General features: G+C 34.9%; 2 protein-coding genes across 4 annotated transcripts in view; both read right to left on the bottom strand.

Moving 5' to 3' along the window:
• The window catches only part of LOC106078104 (alkylglycerol monooxygenase-like), a 41,860-nt gene extending 41,616 nt beyond the window's left edge, over positions 1-244 (bottom strand). The window contains exon 1 of one of the 2 annotated variants that reach the window (XM_056045678.1): positions 88-244. The gene's annotated coding sequence lies outside the window, so the exon portion shown is untranslated. The remainder of the gene's footprint in view (positions 1-87) is intronic. The other variant, XM_056045680.1, reaches the window with a different exon arrangement.
• A 5,229-nt stretch (positions 245-5,473) lies between these two features.
• LOC106076363 (alkylglycerol monooxygenase-like) overlaps positions 5,474-21,224 on the bottom strand; it is a 32,288-nt gene continuing 16,537 nt past the window's right edge. For both annotated transcript variants that reach the window (XM_056045675.1, XM_056045674.1), the window contains 9 exons: positions 18,480-18,631; positions 17,532-17,635; positions 16,338-16,433; positions 13,879-14,011; positions 11,998-12,077; positions 11,341-11,475; positions 10,304-10,417; positions 10,097-10,179; positions 5,474-8,839 (listed from right to left, as the gene is read on the bottom strand). In XM_056045675.1, coding sequence (XP_055901650.1) covers positions 8,662-8,839; positions 10,097-10,179; positions 10,304-10,417; positions 11,341-11,475; positions 11,998-12,077; positions 13,879-14,011; positions 16,338-16,433; positions 17,532-17,635; positions 18,480-18,631 — 1,075 coding nt within the window. In that variant the 3' untranslated portion in view covers positions 5,474-8,661. The remainder of the gene's footprint in view (positions 8,840-10,096; positions 10,180-10,303; positions 10,418-11,340; positions 11,476-11,997; positions 12,078-13,878; positions 14,012-16,337; positions 16,434-17,531; positions 17,636-18,479; positions 18,632-21,224) is intronic.

Genomic DNA, 21,224 nt, shown 5'->3' on the forward strand with positions numbered 1-21,224 from the left:
GAAAAAATAGTCTGAAACAGTAGCTTGTTAGCTCCGCGGTTGATGGCCGCACATTGACCTGAAAGAAATTAAGAGTTAGACACCTACCTTACGTCAAACTCAAATGTCCCAACTATTACATAGCCGTGATCAACTCAATATCGATTTCGATAATTAATTCATTTGATATTTTCGCTGCTTACGCTTGAGTAGATAAGAATATATTTCCTTTCACTTTGCTAGTCAGACATTAAAAATGTTTTCTTTGAAAATTTTGATTGAAATTATTTTAACGTAGCTCGCAATAATAATATTCATTTGGTCAAAAGGAAAGTGTTGACAGATTCGCAACCTGAACGTCGTAGTCAGCCAAAACACAAGCTTTCTATTAAACTAACTATTGTATTTTAAAATCAATAATATTTCCATCAAAGGCCGCATTTTCTTTATTTGAAGCATGAATAGTATTATTATAAAAAAATATATTCATAAACTGTCAAATTTCTAGGAAAATCTGTAGAGCTGTTGCTAAGATTCGTGTCTACCTACATAGCCATAAAGAGTTTCCAATGAAATTAAATTCTAATATTGCTGATGGGCAGTGAAGGGCACAAGTGAACTAAAAAGTTAGAAACTTTTAGTTTAACTAAAAAAAATAATAATTAAAGCCAAAGTTTAACTAGAAAAAAATAGTTTAGTTAAAATCGTAGTTTAATTATTATTTTTTAGTTACAAACTATAAAGTTTAATTAAAATTTGTACAACTTTTCAACATGTGGTAGCGTTTGAAACGCATATTCCTGCTTTCTGGTCATGTGACATCAACAACTTTGATTATCAAAAAGATTATAGCAGTTATCAACTATTTTGTCACTCTGCATTTGAAGAGGGTAAAGTAGAAGTTACCCGTGAGTCAATATCTGCACTTGAAAGTAGCAGTATTATAAAATGTTAAACATTTTTGCCAAAAGCTTCTCTGCAATATTATGAATGGGGCTGTTCTGAATTTTTTTCTGAGTCACGTGGTGGTGTTTAATTTCTGTTCATAGTGAGAATCTGAATAGCGAGTTAGGTCAATATTTAGTAGTTTTAATCAATTCATTTGCAGCAAACAATAATTTATTATTTGCGGGAACATCAAGTACACCCTTTTTATAGCTTACAGCTTATAAAATAGATGAAGCCGAAATGTAGGCCTTCTGTATAATAGATTCTAGTCTTAGGACTTATTATAAAGATCTATTTCTAAATTGACAGTTAGGTCTATAAAGATCTAAAAGCTTTAGGATAACCAATGCTTGAAAAAAAAAAAACATCTTAATCCATATCCTCCCTGACCAAAAAGTAAATAGATTGTGTCCGACTGATTTCAACAACCAGGTCAGATAGACCTACACATGTAGGCCTAGTGTAGACCTACTGTACGTGTGTAGTCGATATTATGATACTACAAGACTACCCTGCGTTTTTTTCTTTGCGCGTTATGCTATAGTGTTTGCTTAACGTGGAGTGGCCAGACAAGAAAATAACACACTGGTCAAGCATGTTTTTAGATGTACTTTACACTAAAATAGTTACACACCCTCCCTGCCCAGAAAGTAAATAGACCACGTGTCCGATTTTAACAACCTGGTCAGAGAGACGTACACATGCGTACTGTAGTGTGCAGTCCATAATGCCCCATGTTTTGTTTTTGCTTACGCATTTAACGGTTATGCTATAATGTTGTATGTTGAGTGATCAAACAAGAAAATAACACATCGGCATGGTTAGTCAAGCATGTAGCCTACTTTACACTAAAATAGTTACACAGGTCAAATGTTTCATAAAACTCCTAATATTTTGTTTCTATTTCTTTGATTACTAGATCTAAATGTGAAATTCCATATCTGTTGTGTAATGAATTTTTAAACTTTACCGGTATAAGTAAGATTTTCCGTTATATAATGAGTTAGTATATTTTTTTTTCAAAAAGTACCAGGTAAAGGTTTTAATTCAAGGCAATAATACAAGCACACATATTAATTTATTTAAAAGACATCTTTTTTTTTTTTTCAAATTTTATTGTGCCTTTAACGTTTATATTAATGATAAACTTTGAGTTTAATTACTTTATTTTAGCTGAAACTTAGTTTTAGTTTAACTTTTTAAATTTAGTTTAGTTCCCATCCATGAAGTCACCACCAACCTTTCCCCTTGGACTTTTTCTTTCATTATTCTGTCTACGTTTTTCTCTTATGATCACTGGTTTCTTTTCTTGACAAACTGCGCATGTCTTTACCATGTTTTTTTTTCTCCATCATTCATATCATAAGAAATTGTCATGTAGAGCAGTGCCAAAAGCATTTTGAACCCTAAGGCCATCAAAAGCGAACAAAAGCTCCCTTCCACTGGCCTGAATGAACGGTGTACACCTCGCATACACCGTTCGCGGGGGAAGGGGGGGGGAGTGAACCATGGTTAAACTCGAAATTTAATTTTGCGATCACTTTCGGTGGACATGGACACTCTGTACTCGCGGACTAGAGACGCGACCGAAGGCCGCACCACCAGGGCCCCTGTCATTTTCCTTTGATCTACCAAGCTAACCGTGCGGGACACGCCATTTATGTAAAGCCCCTTGAGGAACTGCGCCTGGACATTGACAGATCGCTGTGGGAGCTCTATTTACATCCCACACAGTTCAATCAGCTTGTTCTCAAAACCTCTTAGGCACTCCCACTGGAGCCTTGTTGTTGTCATACTGGCCAGAACATAGTCTGTCGGTTCTCATTCCATCATATACACACACACATATATATATATATTAGGGGTGCACCGGATAGCACTTTTTGATATGATATGACCGGATAGTAAAATTTGATATTCGGCCGGGGCCGGGGCCGGAGCCGGATACCTAAGTGTCTTGTTAATAGCTTGTGTTGCTCAACATTTTACGAAACTGTTAAATAACATACCTAGGCTATATTGGGTGGTTTTATTTTTTTCCTTTTATATACCTTATTGTTTTAAACGCTGTTAATGATTGATTTATTCAAGCTTAACAGTATTTCTAAAAATCTGTATAGCATGAGTGTGTCTGTGTGTATGTACGATGCCACCAACTGTAAAGGATGTGTGTAGGAAGGTCAATGTAAATAATGTTAGTATATATTTAACTAGTTACTAATGTAAATCTCTCATAAGTAAAGTGCAATCTGCCTTGTATAGTGGTAGGATGTATGTGTTCATGAATTGCAGACCAACAACCTGGTCAGATATACCTTGTGAGCCTACACATGTAGTCCTAGTGTAGTGTGTATAGTTGTTTGTGTTAACCATCAAGCATTGTTTTTTTTCCTTGAGCATACGCACGCAATAGAGTTGGGTGTCAGTCAAAAAAGATAACACATTGGCATGGTCAGTCAAGCATATAGATAAATTATACCCGTCCACTAGTTAGAGGTCAAGGTTGTTTTTTTTTTTTACGCTCCAGCATATTGTTTCTTTGTTTGCCAGATCTAACTGCGGTACTATTATTCAATTTATTTTATGCGATTTCAAAATTGTTAGCACGTTGTGTTTTTTCATTCTGACTTAAAAAATGGTCAATGTCTATCAATAAATTGGGTGTCAAGGACCAAAGAAATAAAATAAAGAGTAGGGGGTGTTTAGCTCTCCATTTAAAGATAGCCCTGGTCGTGTCTTCTACAAAATAATTAGTTACTGGCTTACTGGGCTATATAATCTCGCGGTTTGTGTTCTGTGTAGCTAAAGGTCACTCGTTTAGGTGTGTGTGTGATCTTTAGTCCAGCTTACTAATTGAGATTTATGTTCAAGTAGCTCGGCACACTTGAAAAGGTGTGGCCTCTAGCCCAACCACGTGATTAAGATTTTTTTCCAAATAAGCAAACTCTTTGTCCGGACACCCGTGTAGATGTTTGGCTTGAAGTCCAGTCCGACCCCCCCCCCCCAATTAAGATTAACTACTAAGTAAACAAACATAGTTCCCTCGTGTGACCTCTAGAGAGTGCTTACGTCCATCGTATCTGACTTGGGGTCACCTGTCAATCAATGAACTCAATGTGATGGACTAAACAAATAAAAAGGGGAGGGAGTTGTTCATCTGGAAATATACCTGGTTACCTTAGAGGTGTGGCTATAGTAGTCCAGCCCCCCTAATAAACATTAACTACTAAATAAACAAACTCAGATCCCTCGAAAGGTGTGACCTTTAGAGAGTGTCAATACGCTGACATTAAACCTACGTCCATCGTATTTAACTTGTGGTCACCTGCCTATACAAAAAAAAACTCAATTTGATGGACTAAACAAATATAAGGGGTGGGAGTTGTTCATCTCTACCTCTGGAGATATACCCGCACAACTAGACAGACGTCTGGTCATCATGACGTAGTCATGGAATGTAGCTTTTTAACATGTGAACTAACCTACTCAAAGGTCAAGACAAATTGAAAAAAAGTGTCAGCCATTGCTGCTCTGTATGTAAAGCGCATTTATGATGTAAAGTTTCATTTCTATTTATATTAAGTTATTAACACGCCTTGTCTTTATAATAAACGATGTTTGGTGCATATTCATAGTGGCTCTATTTTTAAGCACATTATTTTGTTTTAATATAAACATTAATACATTCTATAACAGACAGTAATGGAACGAGGTCCACTTTATGCATATTAAATAGGTGTACTTTTTACTATCCGGTTTACTATCCGGTAGTGATATCCGACCGGAGCCGAATAGCACCGGATAGTAAAAAATGCCGGATATTCGGCAGAAGCCGGAGCCGGAGCGACTATCCGGTGCACCCCTAATATATATATATATATATATATATATATATATATATATATATATATATATATATATAGAGAGAGAGAGAGAGAGAGAGAGAGAGAGAAAGAGGTTACGTGTACGTAGACTATGTATGTTTCCTTCAGTCTTGAACGACACTGGATGAGATGAATCACTGGTTTTGGTTTATTCTGTGACGTTTCATGCCCTTTTTTTCTATCTTGGTGAGACTTATAGTAAGACTGAAATATTGACTTGCAGCTTATCCAAGCATTTTCTAGCCTTTGTAATCATTATTACCAACAGGCACTGAGTGCCGCATCTTTGGCTAACATCAGCTCCTCTGTGTAGTTGCTATCATGTGAAGCTGGAACTAGTTTCAATAGTTTATTTAGACATCTCTGCTTAGGTGTAAGCACTTCGCTAAATAAAGCTCATATTTCTATTACTTTCTACACAAGTCACTAAATAGAATTTTTATTTAAAATGAAAACTTGTTATGCTTGTTTCATTTTTTTCTAAAGAGCATACTACTAGCTAGAACCTGATTTGATTGTCCCTAACTTTCAAACTGAAGTTGATCTACCACAAGTGAATTTACTTTTTATTTCTCCAATAACATTGTGTGAGCTTTTTTTTTTTCTATAAATGTTTCATTTTAAATTATTTATCATAGTGAAATAATAAGTACAAAGTCACATTAAGTATATGTTATATTTAATCCGGTTTAAACATTTTATTTAAATGTAAAAAATTCAGTAAGACAACCATTATATATATATATATATAATAATTTGAATTTCTTTTTTTTTTTTCAGTTGCTTATGGATTTTAATGATTGTAGAAGACTACAGGGAGCAGTAGTAGGTCTACAATTAGACTACTATCCTAATATCAAAGTTTTATACACTGTTAAAAACGAAATATCAAATAGTAAAATATACAATACAAGAGTCTTGCGTTGTCATGTAAAACACTGCACTCATCCTTAATATTTGGAATTGAAGACACTGCAGGCAGTGTTTCTAACCTTTTACCAGTGACGATACCCACCATTGAAAAATAAAATGGTTCGTATACTCCCCTCTTCTGCGTTTTCCTTTCAGATGACTAGACCAAAAAGTAGTGGTGTTTTTAAGGCCAGTGTTTTGTTTGTAAAATGTTTTATATGTTTCGAATGTTTCTTTACAGTTGAAGATAATCTGCTTCCTAGTACAAACCATCTCAGGACAACTGAGGATGGCAGCGGGCAGGGTATGAAACCGGGACCATCGAGACGACCGAACGTATGTATGTATGTATGTATGTATGTATGTATGTATGTATGTATGTATGTATGTATGTATGTATGTATGTATGTATGTATGTATGTATGTATGTATGTATGTATGTATGTATGTATGTATGTATGTATGTATGTATGTATGTATGTATGTATGTATGTATGTATGTATATATTTATGTACGTATGTGACGAATAGACATCAAAACCGCTTGACCAATCTTGATAAAACTTGGCAGGAATGTTTCTCGGGTACCAACTTAGACCGTAGTGTATGTATTGTAGCCCTAAAACAAACGTAAGACCCTAAAAAAATAAAGTTGTCCGACTCTATTAAAGCTATAGTATTTATGGATCTAGGCAATGTTTACAATGTTGACATGATAAAAGATCGAAAGGATTTAGATCTAGATCTAATTTTAAGAAATACACTTTGCGCAGATAGTTTTTTACTTTGACACATGAAAATACAAAAGAAGATCCATTGATTTCATTATATAATAAAATTAACCTTCAATTTTCCGTTTCAAAAGCATTTTTTACATAAATTAGTTCCTTATATCTGTGACTACAGATTTCCTAACGAACATTCTTTCATTTGACAATACCGTAATGAATCGCGTACTATTTCGTTTAATTGTTTACTTTATAATCCCATTCATTTAAAAATCGGGTAAACCCGATTTAATTGTACTATTAATCTATCGCTCTTTTCGTTTTTAATAGATATATAGGAATCGGCTTCGGGTAAACCCATTTTCGCAAAACTAATTTTATTTTCCTAGCGAAAGAGAAATAACTTGAAAGGATCATTAGCTAAGTTTAACATACATCTAAATCCAATCCACTAAATAAGTAAACACAAACTTAGACCCTCAGGCCGCGGGTAATGCCAGGCTAGTACATATATTACCCGCGACTCGCGGGTCTTAATTTGCGTATTACTGTCGATATAGTCACTGAGAATGTTTTGTAAATAATTAAACGAAATAATAATGTTATAAGTAAAGCGAATGTGGAATGCAAGAATGTAAAATAGTATGAATGGAGCTGTCAAAATAGCTAATCTACTTAAATACATTTTTTCAATAAAAACATTTGCTTGTAGGCCTACGGATATTTTATTTAAAATTTGAAATGAATGACTTAATTTTGTATGTTCATGTGATAAAGTATAAAGTAGATCTTGAGTTAGGGATAGTTCTAGACTAATCTAGAGTTAAATATTGGCTTGGATAGAGTTTGTTCTGCTCGTGCGTGAAGACTTCGCTCTGCGCATGCGTAACCCTTTTATTAGATGTAGGCGATTCATGAATGGAACTATTAGAATATATATCAATACGGCTTCTCAGCTTTAGCGAACGAATGTATGAAAAATGCTTTAGAAAAACAAATTTGAATGTTAATTTGATTAAAATATGCAATGAATGGCCTATAATTAGTGCGTTCATGTGTTAAAGTATAAAACTATCTTTGCGAAGAGAAGTTCTATCATCTTAGAGTTTAATTAGAGTTTTATATTTAGAAATAGAGAGATGTCTAGCATTTCGGTATTGTCTAATGAAAGAATTACGTCAGGAATTCTAAATTCACTAATAAAATTAACGAATTTATCTAAAAATGCTTTTGAAACACAAATTTGAAGATTAATTTTATTAAATAATGAAATCAATAGACTATATTTTGTATTTTCATGTGTCAAAGTAAAAAATTGTATGTGCAAAATGTAGTTTTTAAAATTAGATCTAGATCTAGATCCTTTCGATTTATAGCCTACATGGTAAACATGGCCTAGATCGATGAACTTATAATATTTTCATAGAGTCGGTCAACTTTTTTTTTTTTGAATGTCTTAAGTTTGTTTTAGAGCTACAATACATACACTACGGTCCCAGTTAGTACCCAAGGAACATTTATGCCAAGTTTCATCAAGATTGGTCAAACGGTTTTGATTTCTATTCGTAACATATATACATACGCCTTACTTTCTACTTTATAGTATAAGATTATTAAATCTATAACACAGTACAATATAAGGCCCACAACTCTTGAGGCTATGTAGACTATAGTAACATACATTGTAAATACAGCAAATTGAAACACGTTGAAAAAAGGTTCTAATTTGCAGTGGCGTCGCTAGAGTAGGTGTCTTAGTGTCCCCCCCCCCATCACCACTTTATTCCCCCTCCACCTCCCCCCCCCCTCAATAGACTCTATCAAAGGTTTGTTCTTTGTTGAACTATTATACAAGAAGCTAATTGATTGTTACACAATACAAAATTACTAGGCCTGACCTACAAAATAAAAAAACTCGAAGTGAAAAACGCATGTGTGCATTAAAGTAGTTTTTAAAATTTGTGAGCTTGTTCAAAGCCAAGAATACTTTTGATTCAGTGGTTCTCAATTTTGTTTGGTTCCCCCCCCCCGCCCCCCCGCCACCACATTTTTTTTTCAGATCAGAACATTTTGTGTTATCTCGTAGTGGGTCAAACCCAGTTCAGTTTGCACCCTCCGCATACCTCTAGCGACACAACTGGCAAAAAAGTTTGTTTGTTTTTGATAGTCAAGTTTTGGCATCTCAACTTTGTCTCAATCCAATGTCAAGGCTACATATAAATGCTGATGTTTTTCATGTAGAGGAAGATCCAGCCCAAGGAGGACGCTGCAAAGATGACATTCAGAACAGTAACATGGTCAGTACCAAGGCCGACATGTTCTTGTGTCAAATAGATGACCAGTAGAGACGACAGACATCTCAAAAACTCCAGAAGATAAGACCACGCACTGAAAATTAATGTTGAAAGTTTTATAATTTTTATCTAGAGTTGCATTTTACTGTACCAGTACAACATAGAGAGGATGTCGTTTTCTTAATGTACACATTTATTATAAGAAAAAATTAATTAAATGTAGTCATCTAAATATAGCATTATCATTAATAGCCAATTGGTGTTGTTTACTTAGACCAAAGTTTAAATGGATTGACTGATACAAATATATTCAAATCAATTTTCCACACACAAAAAAAAGAATTAAGATGGTCATTATAGTAATTGAGAACATTTTAAAAAATTAATCCCTACGTTATGTTCATAAATATTTAATTAACTTAACATTTATTTCTTATTTGTTATTGAAAAATAAAAAATAAAAAAAAAAGACAATGTGGGGTTTAAACCCACGACATTCGCGTTATTAGCACGATGGTCTGTTAACTACTGAGGCCCAAATTTTACTTTGAATTGAAAATACATTTTTTACTTGAATTTTTTACTTGTGTCTTTTAACCAACTTCCACCCTTTTACCATCTTTGAAGACACTGTAAGCTTATAGTAGGAATAAAAAAAACAACAACTAAACACTAAAGAAAGTGTATTAGGGAAGTACCAACCCAAGTAATGCTCTCGATATGTTTTTTTTTTAGTTGTTAAGATACAGGAACCCAGCAACATGTTGTTGACAAAGTGACAAATAAAGCAGATTGATTAACCTTGTCTTAATTGACCTTTTCGATACTTTTTTTTCTTTACAGCGATAGTTCATACGATGGTGTCAGTCTATGTTTGTAATGTTTAGTATGCTTTTTCAAGGAAAGGAAACAAATGAAAATTCCTAACAAAAAAAATAAATTTGCAAGCACTGAAAGGTGAAACAATTTGATTATCAAATATTGGTTCGTAAAAAATGGCGTATTTCCAATAAAAATCTCGGTAATACAAATTTTAATTGAGGGAAAAAAAACTATTTGACTGCGATAAAATCAAATGGCTTATTTTTTGTCTGCAAATACCATGATGGTAAATTGGCCCTTAAATCGAGACCATTCCTTATGTTCATAAACACTGACCTGCAACGTCACAACCTGTGGGCTGTTTAGATCAATAGCTCGTTGCCACGTCACAGGTCTGTATGTTCTCTAACCTGCCCACAGATTGTGACTTTGCAGTGCAGGTCAGTGTTAAGGCCTTCTACAACCATTGGTGTCGGTTAAATGGGTGAATGAAAATATTTTTTTTGTCAACAATTTACAGGAGACTTACTTGTGGTCATACAAAGCACCAAAAGTGTACAGCGAATAGAGAATGAACAACATAAGTCCAAAGCTGGCCTGGAATGTTCGTAACTAAACGAAAAATAATAACCAAAAATATAACAAACATTAAGACTGGAAATAACCCCCCCCCCCCACTAAAGTACCAAACACTAATATTATAACGAACATAGGCCTATAATGTAGACACATTTACCTGATCACAGAGGGTGTAACAGTAGAAAGTAATCAATAACAAGAAATGAAATATCACATATATGTTGGCCCAAGATTTGAGGTTCCTGTCAAATTTCTCAATTGGTTGCTTTACCTAAGGAAGAATCCATTTAAAAAACATAGGATCACACATAGAGAAAACTGTCATTTGTGTAAAGAGTAAAGACTAAAGTGTCCCTTTCAGATGACGGACTGTAGTTTGGTTTCTCGATGGTCTCGGGTTCATACCCCGCCTGCTGCCATCACCGTCGTCCTGCGGAGGGGGGGGGGGGTGAACTATGGAGAAGATTATTTTCAAGTCTGAAAGAGCACCCGAAATATGTAAATCTTATTTTTAATCGCAATAGATTCCTTGAATTGAAAACTGTCTAAATAGATCAATACAATTCGTCGCCATCTGTAAATGACGAAACAAGAAACAATTGGGAACATATTTTCTATTTGTTCGAATTCACAAGCTCGGTAGGCCTTTAATTAAAATTGTTACTTTCTTTACATGGCTTCTCTCAGCTCACTCTGTCTGTCAGATTGTACACGTTATCTCTTCCTTACCCATCCTCGGATCAAGGGGAAACTTTTTTACAATTATTCATTGGCATAGACAAGACATTAATTACTTTTTATAAAAAGAAAATTAATTACTTGCAATTAATTATTTTGTTGATACCAACGAGGGAAATTAATCCTTCAGTATTCACAAATATGGCTAAATATGTAGGGTTTGGTCATCTTAGATAATTGTACATACTATTTCTCCTACACCCATTCTCGGATCAAGTTCGAACTTTAAAACAATTATTTATTGTACCTAAGAAAACATGACTCAATTTTTTTTTAAAAATTAGCCAATCAGTCAATTAATTATTGATAATACATTATTTTGCGTGTTGTTGAATAAGGGAAATAACTTCTACATTATTAGATATATAGTTGTTAGTGTGGTGTTCTTTTCCCTTAGTCAGGCTTTTTTTTAAAAGGATTTTTTAAAAATATGTTGCTTGCTCAAGTTGAACTCACCTTAGGCAAACGGTCAGGAGGAAATCTCCAAGGGTATCCCGGTTTCCAGCCTGGTCCTTTGATAATAACGAATAACTTATTGACAAACTCTGGGTATTCTTTTATCTTGTTATACATCAGAGGAAAGTAATATAGCTAGGGAGGATAAGTCGTATTTACAGCATGATAAGCAGTTATCAGAACTGTCAAGTGATATCACTCTCAAAAGTGATTCTATAATACGCCTTGATTTCAGTATTAGCCCTAATATCGATCACTATTCATTGATTCAGTTCATTATTGACTTTTTGTTTTACTTTTGCCCAGTCAATTTAAAAAACAAATCAAACAAAAAGATACAGTTTAAACTTACATTTGTATATTCATTTTACAATCCAACATTTTCAGTCATTATTTGAACTATCAATATATTTTTTTTTGACATCTATGAAATGACATATTTTTAAAATAGTAGCCTACAAAAGGTGTCACCCTGCCATTTGCCATTCAGATACGTGATCAAGTATGATGGAAATGTATGACCAGGCTTGATGGACACGTAGGATCATATATGATGGACATGTATGATCAAGTTTGATGGACATGTATGATGGACATGTATGATCAAGTATGATGGAAATGCATGACCAGGACTGGTAGTAATGCATGACCTTCTACCTGGCCTTTGATAGGGTTCCAAAATTTGTTTCTTAAGCATAATCCATAGGCAACTTCTTCCTTTTCTTCTTGGAAAGTATCTACAACATTAGTGAAATAATGAGATAATACACTAATAGATAATGTATTTTCTTTGTCTTCGTCAGTCTGGTTTTATCTATCTGTCTCTTTCTGTCTCTGTTTCTATCTATCTGTCTCTTTCTGTCTCTGTTTCTATCTATCTGTCTCTTTCTGTCTCTGTTTCTATCTATCTGTCTCTTTCTGTCTCTGTTTCCATCTATCTGTCTCTTTCTGTCTCTGTTTCTATCTATCTGTCTCTTTCTGTCTCTGTTTCCATCTATCTGTCTCTTTCTGTCTCTGTTTCTATCTATCTGTCTCTTTCTGTCTGTCACTGTTTTTATCTATCTGTCTCTTTCTGTCTGTCTCTGTTTTTATATATCTGTCTCTTTCTGTCTATCACTGTTTCACGTTTCTATCTTCCATCCTTTTCTTATTCCTTCCCATTATCTGTTTTTCTCCCTTCTCTTTGTTTCTTTCTCTCTCCCTCTCTGTCAGCTTTGTTTCAATAAAAACCAAGATCGCAATGATAACGCATGTATTCCTATTGATTTCAAATACAATGTATTAGTTTAGCAATCATCTCTGGCATTTAATGAACATTAGACTTCTTACTAATGCGAATACTACTAAAGTTATTATAAACTTCTCCTCCGTGGTAAAAAAATGAGAATACTCTCATTTAATATTAACTCAGAGATAACTATTAACTATGAAGTCCGAACTTCGCCCTCAAAGGCGATTACAGTCGTAGCACTAGTAGGTTGGGTAGCCTATATTGCAGTACTAGCATTAACCACCAGCTAAGCACGATTATTTTTTACCAGGCAATAAATTGTTTAATTTGTCATGGCCTCCCCCCCCCCCCACCTTGTTTTCCTTACTAATTAAAGTTAAACGCTCCCCAAAAAATTCCTTTGTCAATTGAATCACAGTATCTAATGCGTTAAATTAGACCAGCCCGTAAATTTAATTATCATTCCTCTCCTACTCTCCTCCGTAGCAAATAGTCTGATGTACACTTTATGACTATTCGTCTGCTTTTAGTTCTTATTCGAAATATTTGATAGGCTTTATGATAATTTTTGGCCTGAATCCTTTTTTCATATTACATTTCGCAAATACTCACACAATACCCCCCCCCCCCCCCGGGTCCAATCCATTCAATAAAACTTCCAGCATATCAACACCCCCCCCCCCCCTATTCCTTATTTCGTTTTAGCCAGTGTATTCTAGTATATGCTAAGTGGAATGGACCACTTTTAAATCGTGAATTCTTTATAATTTTTCTCCCCTCCCCCCAAATACGTTTCGCCCGCCCCTTAAAACACTTGAATTTTAGTTTCTTTTACATCAAACTGCCACGAGCTACTTAATAACGCTACCCCTCACCAAGAACATATTTTTGCCCGTGGATTCGATTACCAGTATCACTCATTTCCTCCCCTCATATAAACACACTCACTCTGCGCCTTAGAAAATTGTCCTGCATACAATATATGAGTATTGTTAAACTTTTCAGCTTTTTATTAAAACATTTAAAAAGCTCTCTTATGCTTTCAGAATTTAGACACCATTAATTTTTTAATCATGTGTTGAAAATCATCCTAGGATTGCAGTTATAAATTCCGTTTCAACGTTTATGTAGATCGAATCATTAAAATTAAATTGAGCGAAAAAAAAAAACAACATTTAAAAATAATATAACCAGACAAAAAAAAGTATCTAGCGATTGAGGAAGTGGGCGCTTGACGCTCATATTGCAAGCCTGTTGCTCTATTTGCAGTCTCCAATAATAACACTTTCTTCAATGCATTAACTCACTAAACATTCTGTCCCATATTATTAAAACTCCAGCATAGTTTTTGTCCACATAATCAGGATTTCTTCCATGATGTACTCTATGATGACTTGGTGTGTTCAGAACATATTCCAGTGGACCGAAATTAGGTAGGACCTGAAAATAAAAACAATTCCTCTTTATGAAGCTGATAAAGGTTTACCAGAGCGATAGCTTTGCCATCAAAAGCTAAAATTACAAAGAATGAAAACAAAATTACCCCATTTTAAGGTTGGATGCAGAGTTTTCACGCTGTCTTGTTTTGTAAAACATTTTACATAGTTATGTTCATTCAGAGTTAAAGATAATCTACTTCCTAGTCTAAACCTCTCTCAAGACGCCGGGGGATGACAGCTGGCATCGTATGAACCCAGGACCATCAAGAAGACCGAACGACAGTCCAGCGCGCATACCTTCACGACCAGGGAGCCATTCTGTGTAGCCAATTGGCTAGTATTTTTTGCCAAAGATATATATAAGCCATGGGCGTATCCAGGATTTTTTTTCGGGGGGGGGGGGGGGGGTTCGGGGGGATTTTCTCTCCCCCCCCCCCCCGCGAAAAAAATATTTGTATGTATGTGTGTGTGTGTGTGTGTACATCATCTTGATTACATTCTGACCCTTCATTCTTTCGGAATACGTTTATTGTGCCCGTGTATTGTTCTTCCTGTAGTTAGTGGAAAAATTGTAGACTCACAGCCATTGCTAGCAAGGGGGTCTGGCGGAGCCCCGCCGCCAAGCACTATTTCTGGTATTGAAAGCCAACAAAATGCATATTTTGAGGTATCTACAGTGCATTTTCCTGCTATTAAAAAAGTCTGATTTCAAAAACCTAATGTGCTATTCTTACTGACTTAGACCCTCCCGCGTCGTTCGGCGCATTTGCTGGCAAGCTGTTTCCACAAAAATCTGTCACTGTTAATGTCTGAAGCCTCTTTCCACCTGCTCTGAGGACCTCCATGAATGTTTGTACTAGGATGTCATCGCAACTCTCTTTTAATATGCGTAATTCATTTTGTCGGTGAACATGTCCCGAAAACCTCATGCGACGCTGTCACAATCTTACTAAGGGGTCGACACCCAGTTCGGCATGGGATTTCCTTGATTTAGACCCGATCTCTATAATTGACTCCTTAAATCTGTCTTAGCGATCTTTATTGAGCCACATTTAGTGTTTTTCAATTTCGGCAGATGACTATTCACTGCACTTTATTAATGGAGCCCCGCCACTGATAGAAATGTGTAACTTCTCTTGAACACGCTCTTAGATTTTATATCGAAAAGGGAAGTTTTATCGTCAAAATCATCTGTTGGGGGTTTTAAACTAAAAATTATCAGGACTTAGTTGTTGTTGTTTTTTAATTCAAAACCCTATTTAGCTACGATCATAGTGTTTGGTAACTGTAGTTTGCTTTAGAATAATATTGAAGATTTTCCAACTCAAAACACTCGGTAGGGGGATTTTAAACTCAAAACCATCTGGAGGAAAGAAGTTTAAAATCAAAACCCCTAAATGGCTTGGCTACGCTCAAATAATTTTAGTGTGTAATTTGCTTTTTTTTATATTGAAGAGGTATTTTTTTAGCATCAAATCCTTCTAAAGGGGGATTTAAACTCAAAACCCTCATAGCATTTTGAGTGCGTAATTTGCTTTTTTTTAACATTGAAGATGTATTTTTTATCTTCCAACCCGCTGGCGGGGGGTTTAAACTCAAAACCCCTTTTTTACGCTCATAGATTGTAGAGTGTGTAATTTGCTTTTTTTTTAAATTGAAGATGTATTTTTTAACTTCAAACTCCACTGGAGGGGAGTTTAAACTTAAAACTGAGTCAAAACCCATTTAGCTACGCTCATAACATTTTGAGTGCATAATTTGCTTTTTTTGTTATATTGAAGAGGGGGTTATCGTAAATTTTGGAGGGGATTTTAAAATCAAAATCTTCCTTAAACGTGCTATTGGAATTTGGGGATTGTCGCTTGCATTTTTTGGTTTTGTTTTATAGAAGAGGGGGATTTAACAACAAAAACCTCTGGTAGGGGGTTTAAAACTCAAAACCTGGTAGGGGAGTTTAAACTCAAACCCCCTCAGTAGGCGTTTTTAAACTCAAAACCCCCTGGTAGGGGGTTTAAACTCAAAACCCTCTTGGCTGCGCTGGGGCAAGTGATGGTTTAGTATTAAAATCTCACCTAAAATAAACAAAATCAAAGCTAATAATCAGTCACTAAAACCCCAACCCCCCCCTGGCTACGCCCATGATATAAGCTGTCTAATTTCAAGGAAAATCGTTGCAGTCGTTATAGAGATACGTGTCCACCCACTAGACAGTGTCCATCACCCACGCAAATTTTGCATAGTGCCTATAATTTAACTGTAAAAATAGTGAATAGTGCTTGTAAACATAGTGACTGTTAACATAGTGACTATGGTCTTCAGACACCTACCGTTGTATGAATCCAGAGTTGATACAAAAAGTTGAACTGCAGGTGAACATAGAAGATTGAAGGCGGAACAAATAAAGCCATCGGAGAATAAATCAACTGTGGATGTAATTTTAAAAAAATTGCTAAATAATTATTATCTTATCTTATCTTATATAATACAGACGTTACTTCAAAAAAGAAGATGATTACGTCCTAAGCGCCATGCATTTAGTCATGCATATTAACCAATGACTTAAATTCTGCCAAGTCACTGGTTTTCCTGGCTAGCTCAGGCAACCCATTCCATGCTCTAATAGCACTAGGGAAGAAGGAGTATTTGTACAAATTTGTCCTAGCATATGGGACGAGGAATATGCCTTTATCTTTGTGTCTTTTTGAGTATTTTATTAAATTTTGTTTTTGTATTTGAAGATTATGGTTCAGTGTTTTATGTATAATTGCTACTTTACTTTTGAGTCTTCTGTCCTGAAGGCTTTCTAAATTTAGTGATTTTACTAAAGGTGTTACTCTAGTCAAATGTGAATATTCGTTTGTTATGAATATCATTGCTCTATTTTGTGTCTGTTCCAGTTTCTTAATGTTTTCTTGAGTTGAGGGGTCCCAAACGGAGGGTGCATATTCTATTATTGGCCTAACCAAGGTTAAATAACATTTAGTGTTATGTTCTTATTTGATTTATAGAAATATCTTTTAATAAACCCTAATGTTTTGTTTGATTTTTAAATAGTTTCATCAATGTGTGGATTCCATGACAGTTTTTCATTTATTATAACACCTAGGTATTTTGCGTTTTTAGTCTGTGTTACTGGTTTGCCATGAATAAGAGAAGTGGAATTATAGTTTTTCTTGGGGCTATAAAATATTTTTTTTTATTTAATACACAGAATTTTGAGACATAATCAGTTGTCATTATGAGTAGCCAACCTCGTTTGGAGTAGATAGGGATTAGGAAGCATGTCTTGTGAAAACGGAGGTCTATCGACCGAAATATAACTTTTACGAGGAACACTCATAAACAAAACAAAACAAAAATCATATATCTAGATCTAAATGCAATGAAATCATTATTCAAAATAATTAGTGGATGTTTAAATGGCCAACTCGGAAAAAGAATCTACTCGTAAAGCAGAGGCAGAGAGTTATGGTAAACTTTTGTGTATGTGTGTGTGTGTGAGAGAGAGTTTTTAAACGAACCATTTTAAAATAGTGGTCAAACATTGATTGTCTAACAGCTGTTGTTAAATTGTAGTCTTCCGAACTATGATGGACATGATGTGTAGCCCAGCCAATGTTAGTTTCTGTAAAAAAAAATTGCACTGCATTTATTATGAGCTTTACAATACAAAATGTTACACTGCTGTCCTATGCAGTCGCAGTGGACCCTGCACTCTCATATGCCGCACGCTAATTCTAGGTGTAAATTATTAAATTAAACAAACCATTATAACTTATAACAAGATTCTCGCGGTTATCCAATAGATCCTGGAAATATCCTGAAATTGCAAAAATATACGAAAAAGCCCTGTAAATTTACTGAAAACTCTCCTGAAAAATAGACAAAATAGTCATTTTGGGGTTTCATTCAATATGGAAAACGCCATTCCTACTCGCGAAAAAAAAAGGCAATGTCAACTTTCATTTAATACAAGTGTAATGCAAATATAAATTGATTGTCGAACGCAAAATTTTCACTTATTAACCTAATCCCTGCCCAGAGTGGGACCAGCGCAATCCGTTTCGCATAGGACCCCGCAATAGTTACGGCCGGTCTTGCTGTTGTCGTTTGTATTTTGAAACATGCAGAGAAATCAAACACATACAATTTTTTTATTTTGTCTAAATCATGTACAGGTATTCAATTAAACTTTCATTAAAAATCAATAAAATAGTGGAACCTGGTTGTTTTTATTTTTGGTAAGAGAACTGTGTACGCTCAAACTAGTCCTTTTCGAGCATCTGAATATAGTGTAAGAACATGCCTTTTAAAAGAGTAAGTACTTACCTTGACCTATAAGTAAGCAAGTACTTACCGTAACCTATAAGTGAGTAAGTACTTACCGTGACCTGTAAGTGAGCAAGTACTTACCGTGACCTATATGTGAGCAGATAGTTACATTGACCTATATGTGAGCAGATACTTACCGTGACCTATCCGGTGAAACCAATAAAACAGGAAGTCCACTGTCAGCATGCCAAGTATCCATGTCCATGGATTATCCCAAGGAAGATCCACGAAATGAAGGTTATCGTAGATCCAGATGTATGTCAGTATCTCCGTGGATCTGAAGAGGAGCCTGTGAGAAAAAGTATTTAAAACAAGATTACAAAGAGAGTTTGTGTTATCAAAAAGGCGGACCTGTTGGATCCCTGTCGGATCCGCCTATTCGCAAGGAATATTCAACACGTGATATTTTTTTGATTTTCAAAAGTAATATTGTTTCCAAGATTTATTTGTCGTTGTAAAAAAAAATGTTTTTCTGTTTTACATGTTTCGAATGTTCCTTCAAAATTAAAGATAATTAACTTCCTTGTCTACCTCCCTTTTGGACTACGGGGGATGGCAGCGAGCAGGGTATGAACCCGGAACCGTCGAGATAATCAGTCCAGCTCGCTAACCACACGACCAGGCATTGCTATTAACTTAATAACAAACTGGTTACAAACTAATAGCCTATTATTGATAAAGAGATATATTCAGGGCCGCCGCTACCTATTGTGCAATATGAGCATTGCACGCAGGCGGCCGACTATAGGGGCGGCCTAATCTTTATTCCAATGTTACTTAAAAAAATAGTTAAATAAAAAAATTACTTGAATATTTTATATAAATTCTAATTATCCCATTATCCTTAGAAAATATAAACAATATTCGTAGGGGCCTACATAAGAAATTATTTTGGAAACTTGAAAAAAAAAATTGACCAGCATGCGAGGGAGTCCCACTGATTTTTCCATACGCGCCTACTTATTTTGGTCCTAAAATTTTCGCGGGTTGTTTGTAACATTTGTTTTGAGTCGAAAAGCCCGTACTGTAAGTATATGTATAACCGGTAATTAAAAAGTTAATTTTAAAAACATTTTCTCGGGGGAAGGGGGGCCCTAGTTTCTCTCATGTGGAGGGGGCGCAATGTCCTGACCAAAAGGGTGCTTTGTGGTGTGTGTGTTTCCTAAGCGACAGACGGACAGACCTACAGACGGACTGTTTGCACAAACCTAATAACGGATATTCTCTTAGCGGGTTTATCATTAAAAAAATTAGGATAGAAGAATATTTACATTCCCTTTTAAAAAAGAAATTTTTTTTTTACAAAATAACTCCTTTATACCTTATTTATACAACTTATAGAGCGATTATTTGCGGCTTATAAGTAATGAATTTTAGATTTAAAAAGACGAAAATATTTTTAAAATATACTTTTTAAAATAACAAAGCTTCTATTAAACGTAGTTGTATCTGTTAGTTTGGATCAATTATGTCATTAAATTTGTAATAAATCTAGACTAAAAATGTAACAATGAAATAGCATTTATAACAAAAAAAGGGGTCGATGAACGACGTCCTATAAATTGGGGACTTAATCAGCTTACACCACACTACTTCAGTCAAGTACAACTTCTTTCTCTTGTTCGAGATACTAAACAAAATAATTAATTACCTCTAGCTAATAAACTAATTGGTTAAATTTATTTTATTAATTCTTCTGTTGTCAGGTAAAAGACGTAATTATGCAAATTTTCAGCTTGATCACAGATTAGATTCGGAGCATGGGCGTAGTCAGGAAGGGGTCTTGGAGATCAATCCCCCCCCCCCGAATAAATTTCCCCCCCACACGCACACACACAGGGGGGGCGATTTTATGACTGATTTTTTGCTTTGATTTTGTTAATTTTCGGTAAGATTTTAATGTTTATCATCACTTGCCCCAGAGCACCAAAAGGGTTTCGAGTTTAAATCCCCCTCCCGGGGGTTTTGAGGTTAAAACCCACCTCTTCAATAAAACAAAAAATAATACAAATGACAGTCACCAAATTCCATGAGCGTAGAAAAGGGTGGTTTTGAGTTTAAAACCCCCTCCAAATTTTTTTTAATGATAAACCCCCCTCTTCAATATAAGACTAAAGCATACAACAGTATTCAGATACTATCAGAGTAGCCAAGAGGGGTTTTGTATTTAAAAATCCTCTCATTACCTATAAACCGCAAATAATCGCTCTATAAGTTGTATAGATAAGCTATAAATGAATTATTTTTTAACAAATATTTTTCTTGTTTAAAAGTATTTGTATATTTTGCTTGTTTATGCCTTTCAAACAAACATGGGAATGTGAATATTCTTCTATCCAAATTGTTTTAGCGGCCCCCATAAGGAGAAAAGCCGTTATTAGGTTTGTGCAAACTGTCCGTCTGTCCATCTGTCACACTCAGATCTCGTAAACTAGAAGAGAAATGAAAAATATTATTTCACCATTCGATGCGGCTAGAAGTTTAGGTGCAACGGCTACTTTTGGTTTTCTAAAAGCAAACCTTTTAATTTATTACATTAATTATGCAAGCTATGTTTAGTGCCCCCATCAGAATAAAAGACACTTATTTTTATGTGTTTTGTTTGTCGGTCGGTCTGTCCGTCACGTTTAGATTTTAAAAAACAACAACTCTAAAAGATATTGAAAATCTGATTTAACCTTTAATGTTCCTTCCGAAACAGCTCAATATTATCTATAAGAAATAGTTCCGGATGTTTTTGTGAAAAACAAATCAATGCAACGAATGTTTGTTTGCTCTTCTAATATATATTAGATTGAATTTCTTTGCTTAAACGTTGCAAAAACACATGATCAATAATATGTTGTTCCGGTTTTTTAATGTAAATAGCATATAACTGCTAA

Source organism: Biomphalaria glabrata, chromosome 11 (assembly GCF_947242115.1).
Source record: "Biomphalaria glabrata chromosome 11, xgBioGlab47.1, whole genome shotgun sequence".
Taxonomy (NCBI): Eukaryota; Metazoa; Mollusca; class Gastropoda; family Planorbidae; genus Biomphalaria; species Biomphalaria glabrata.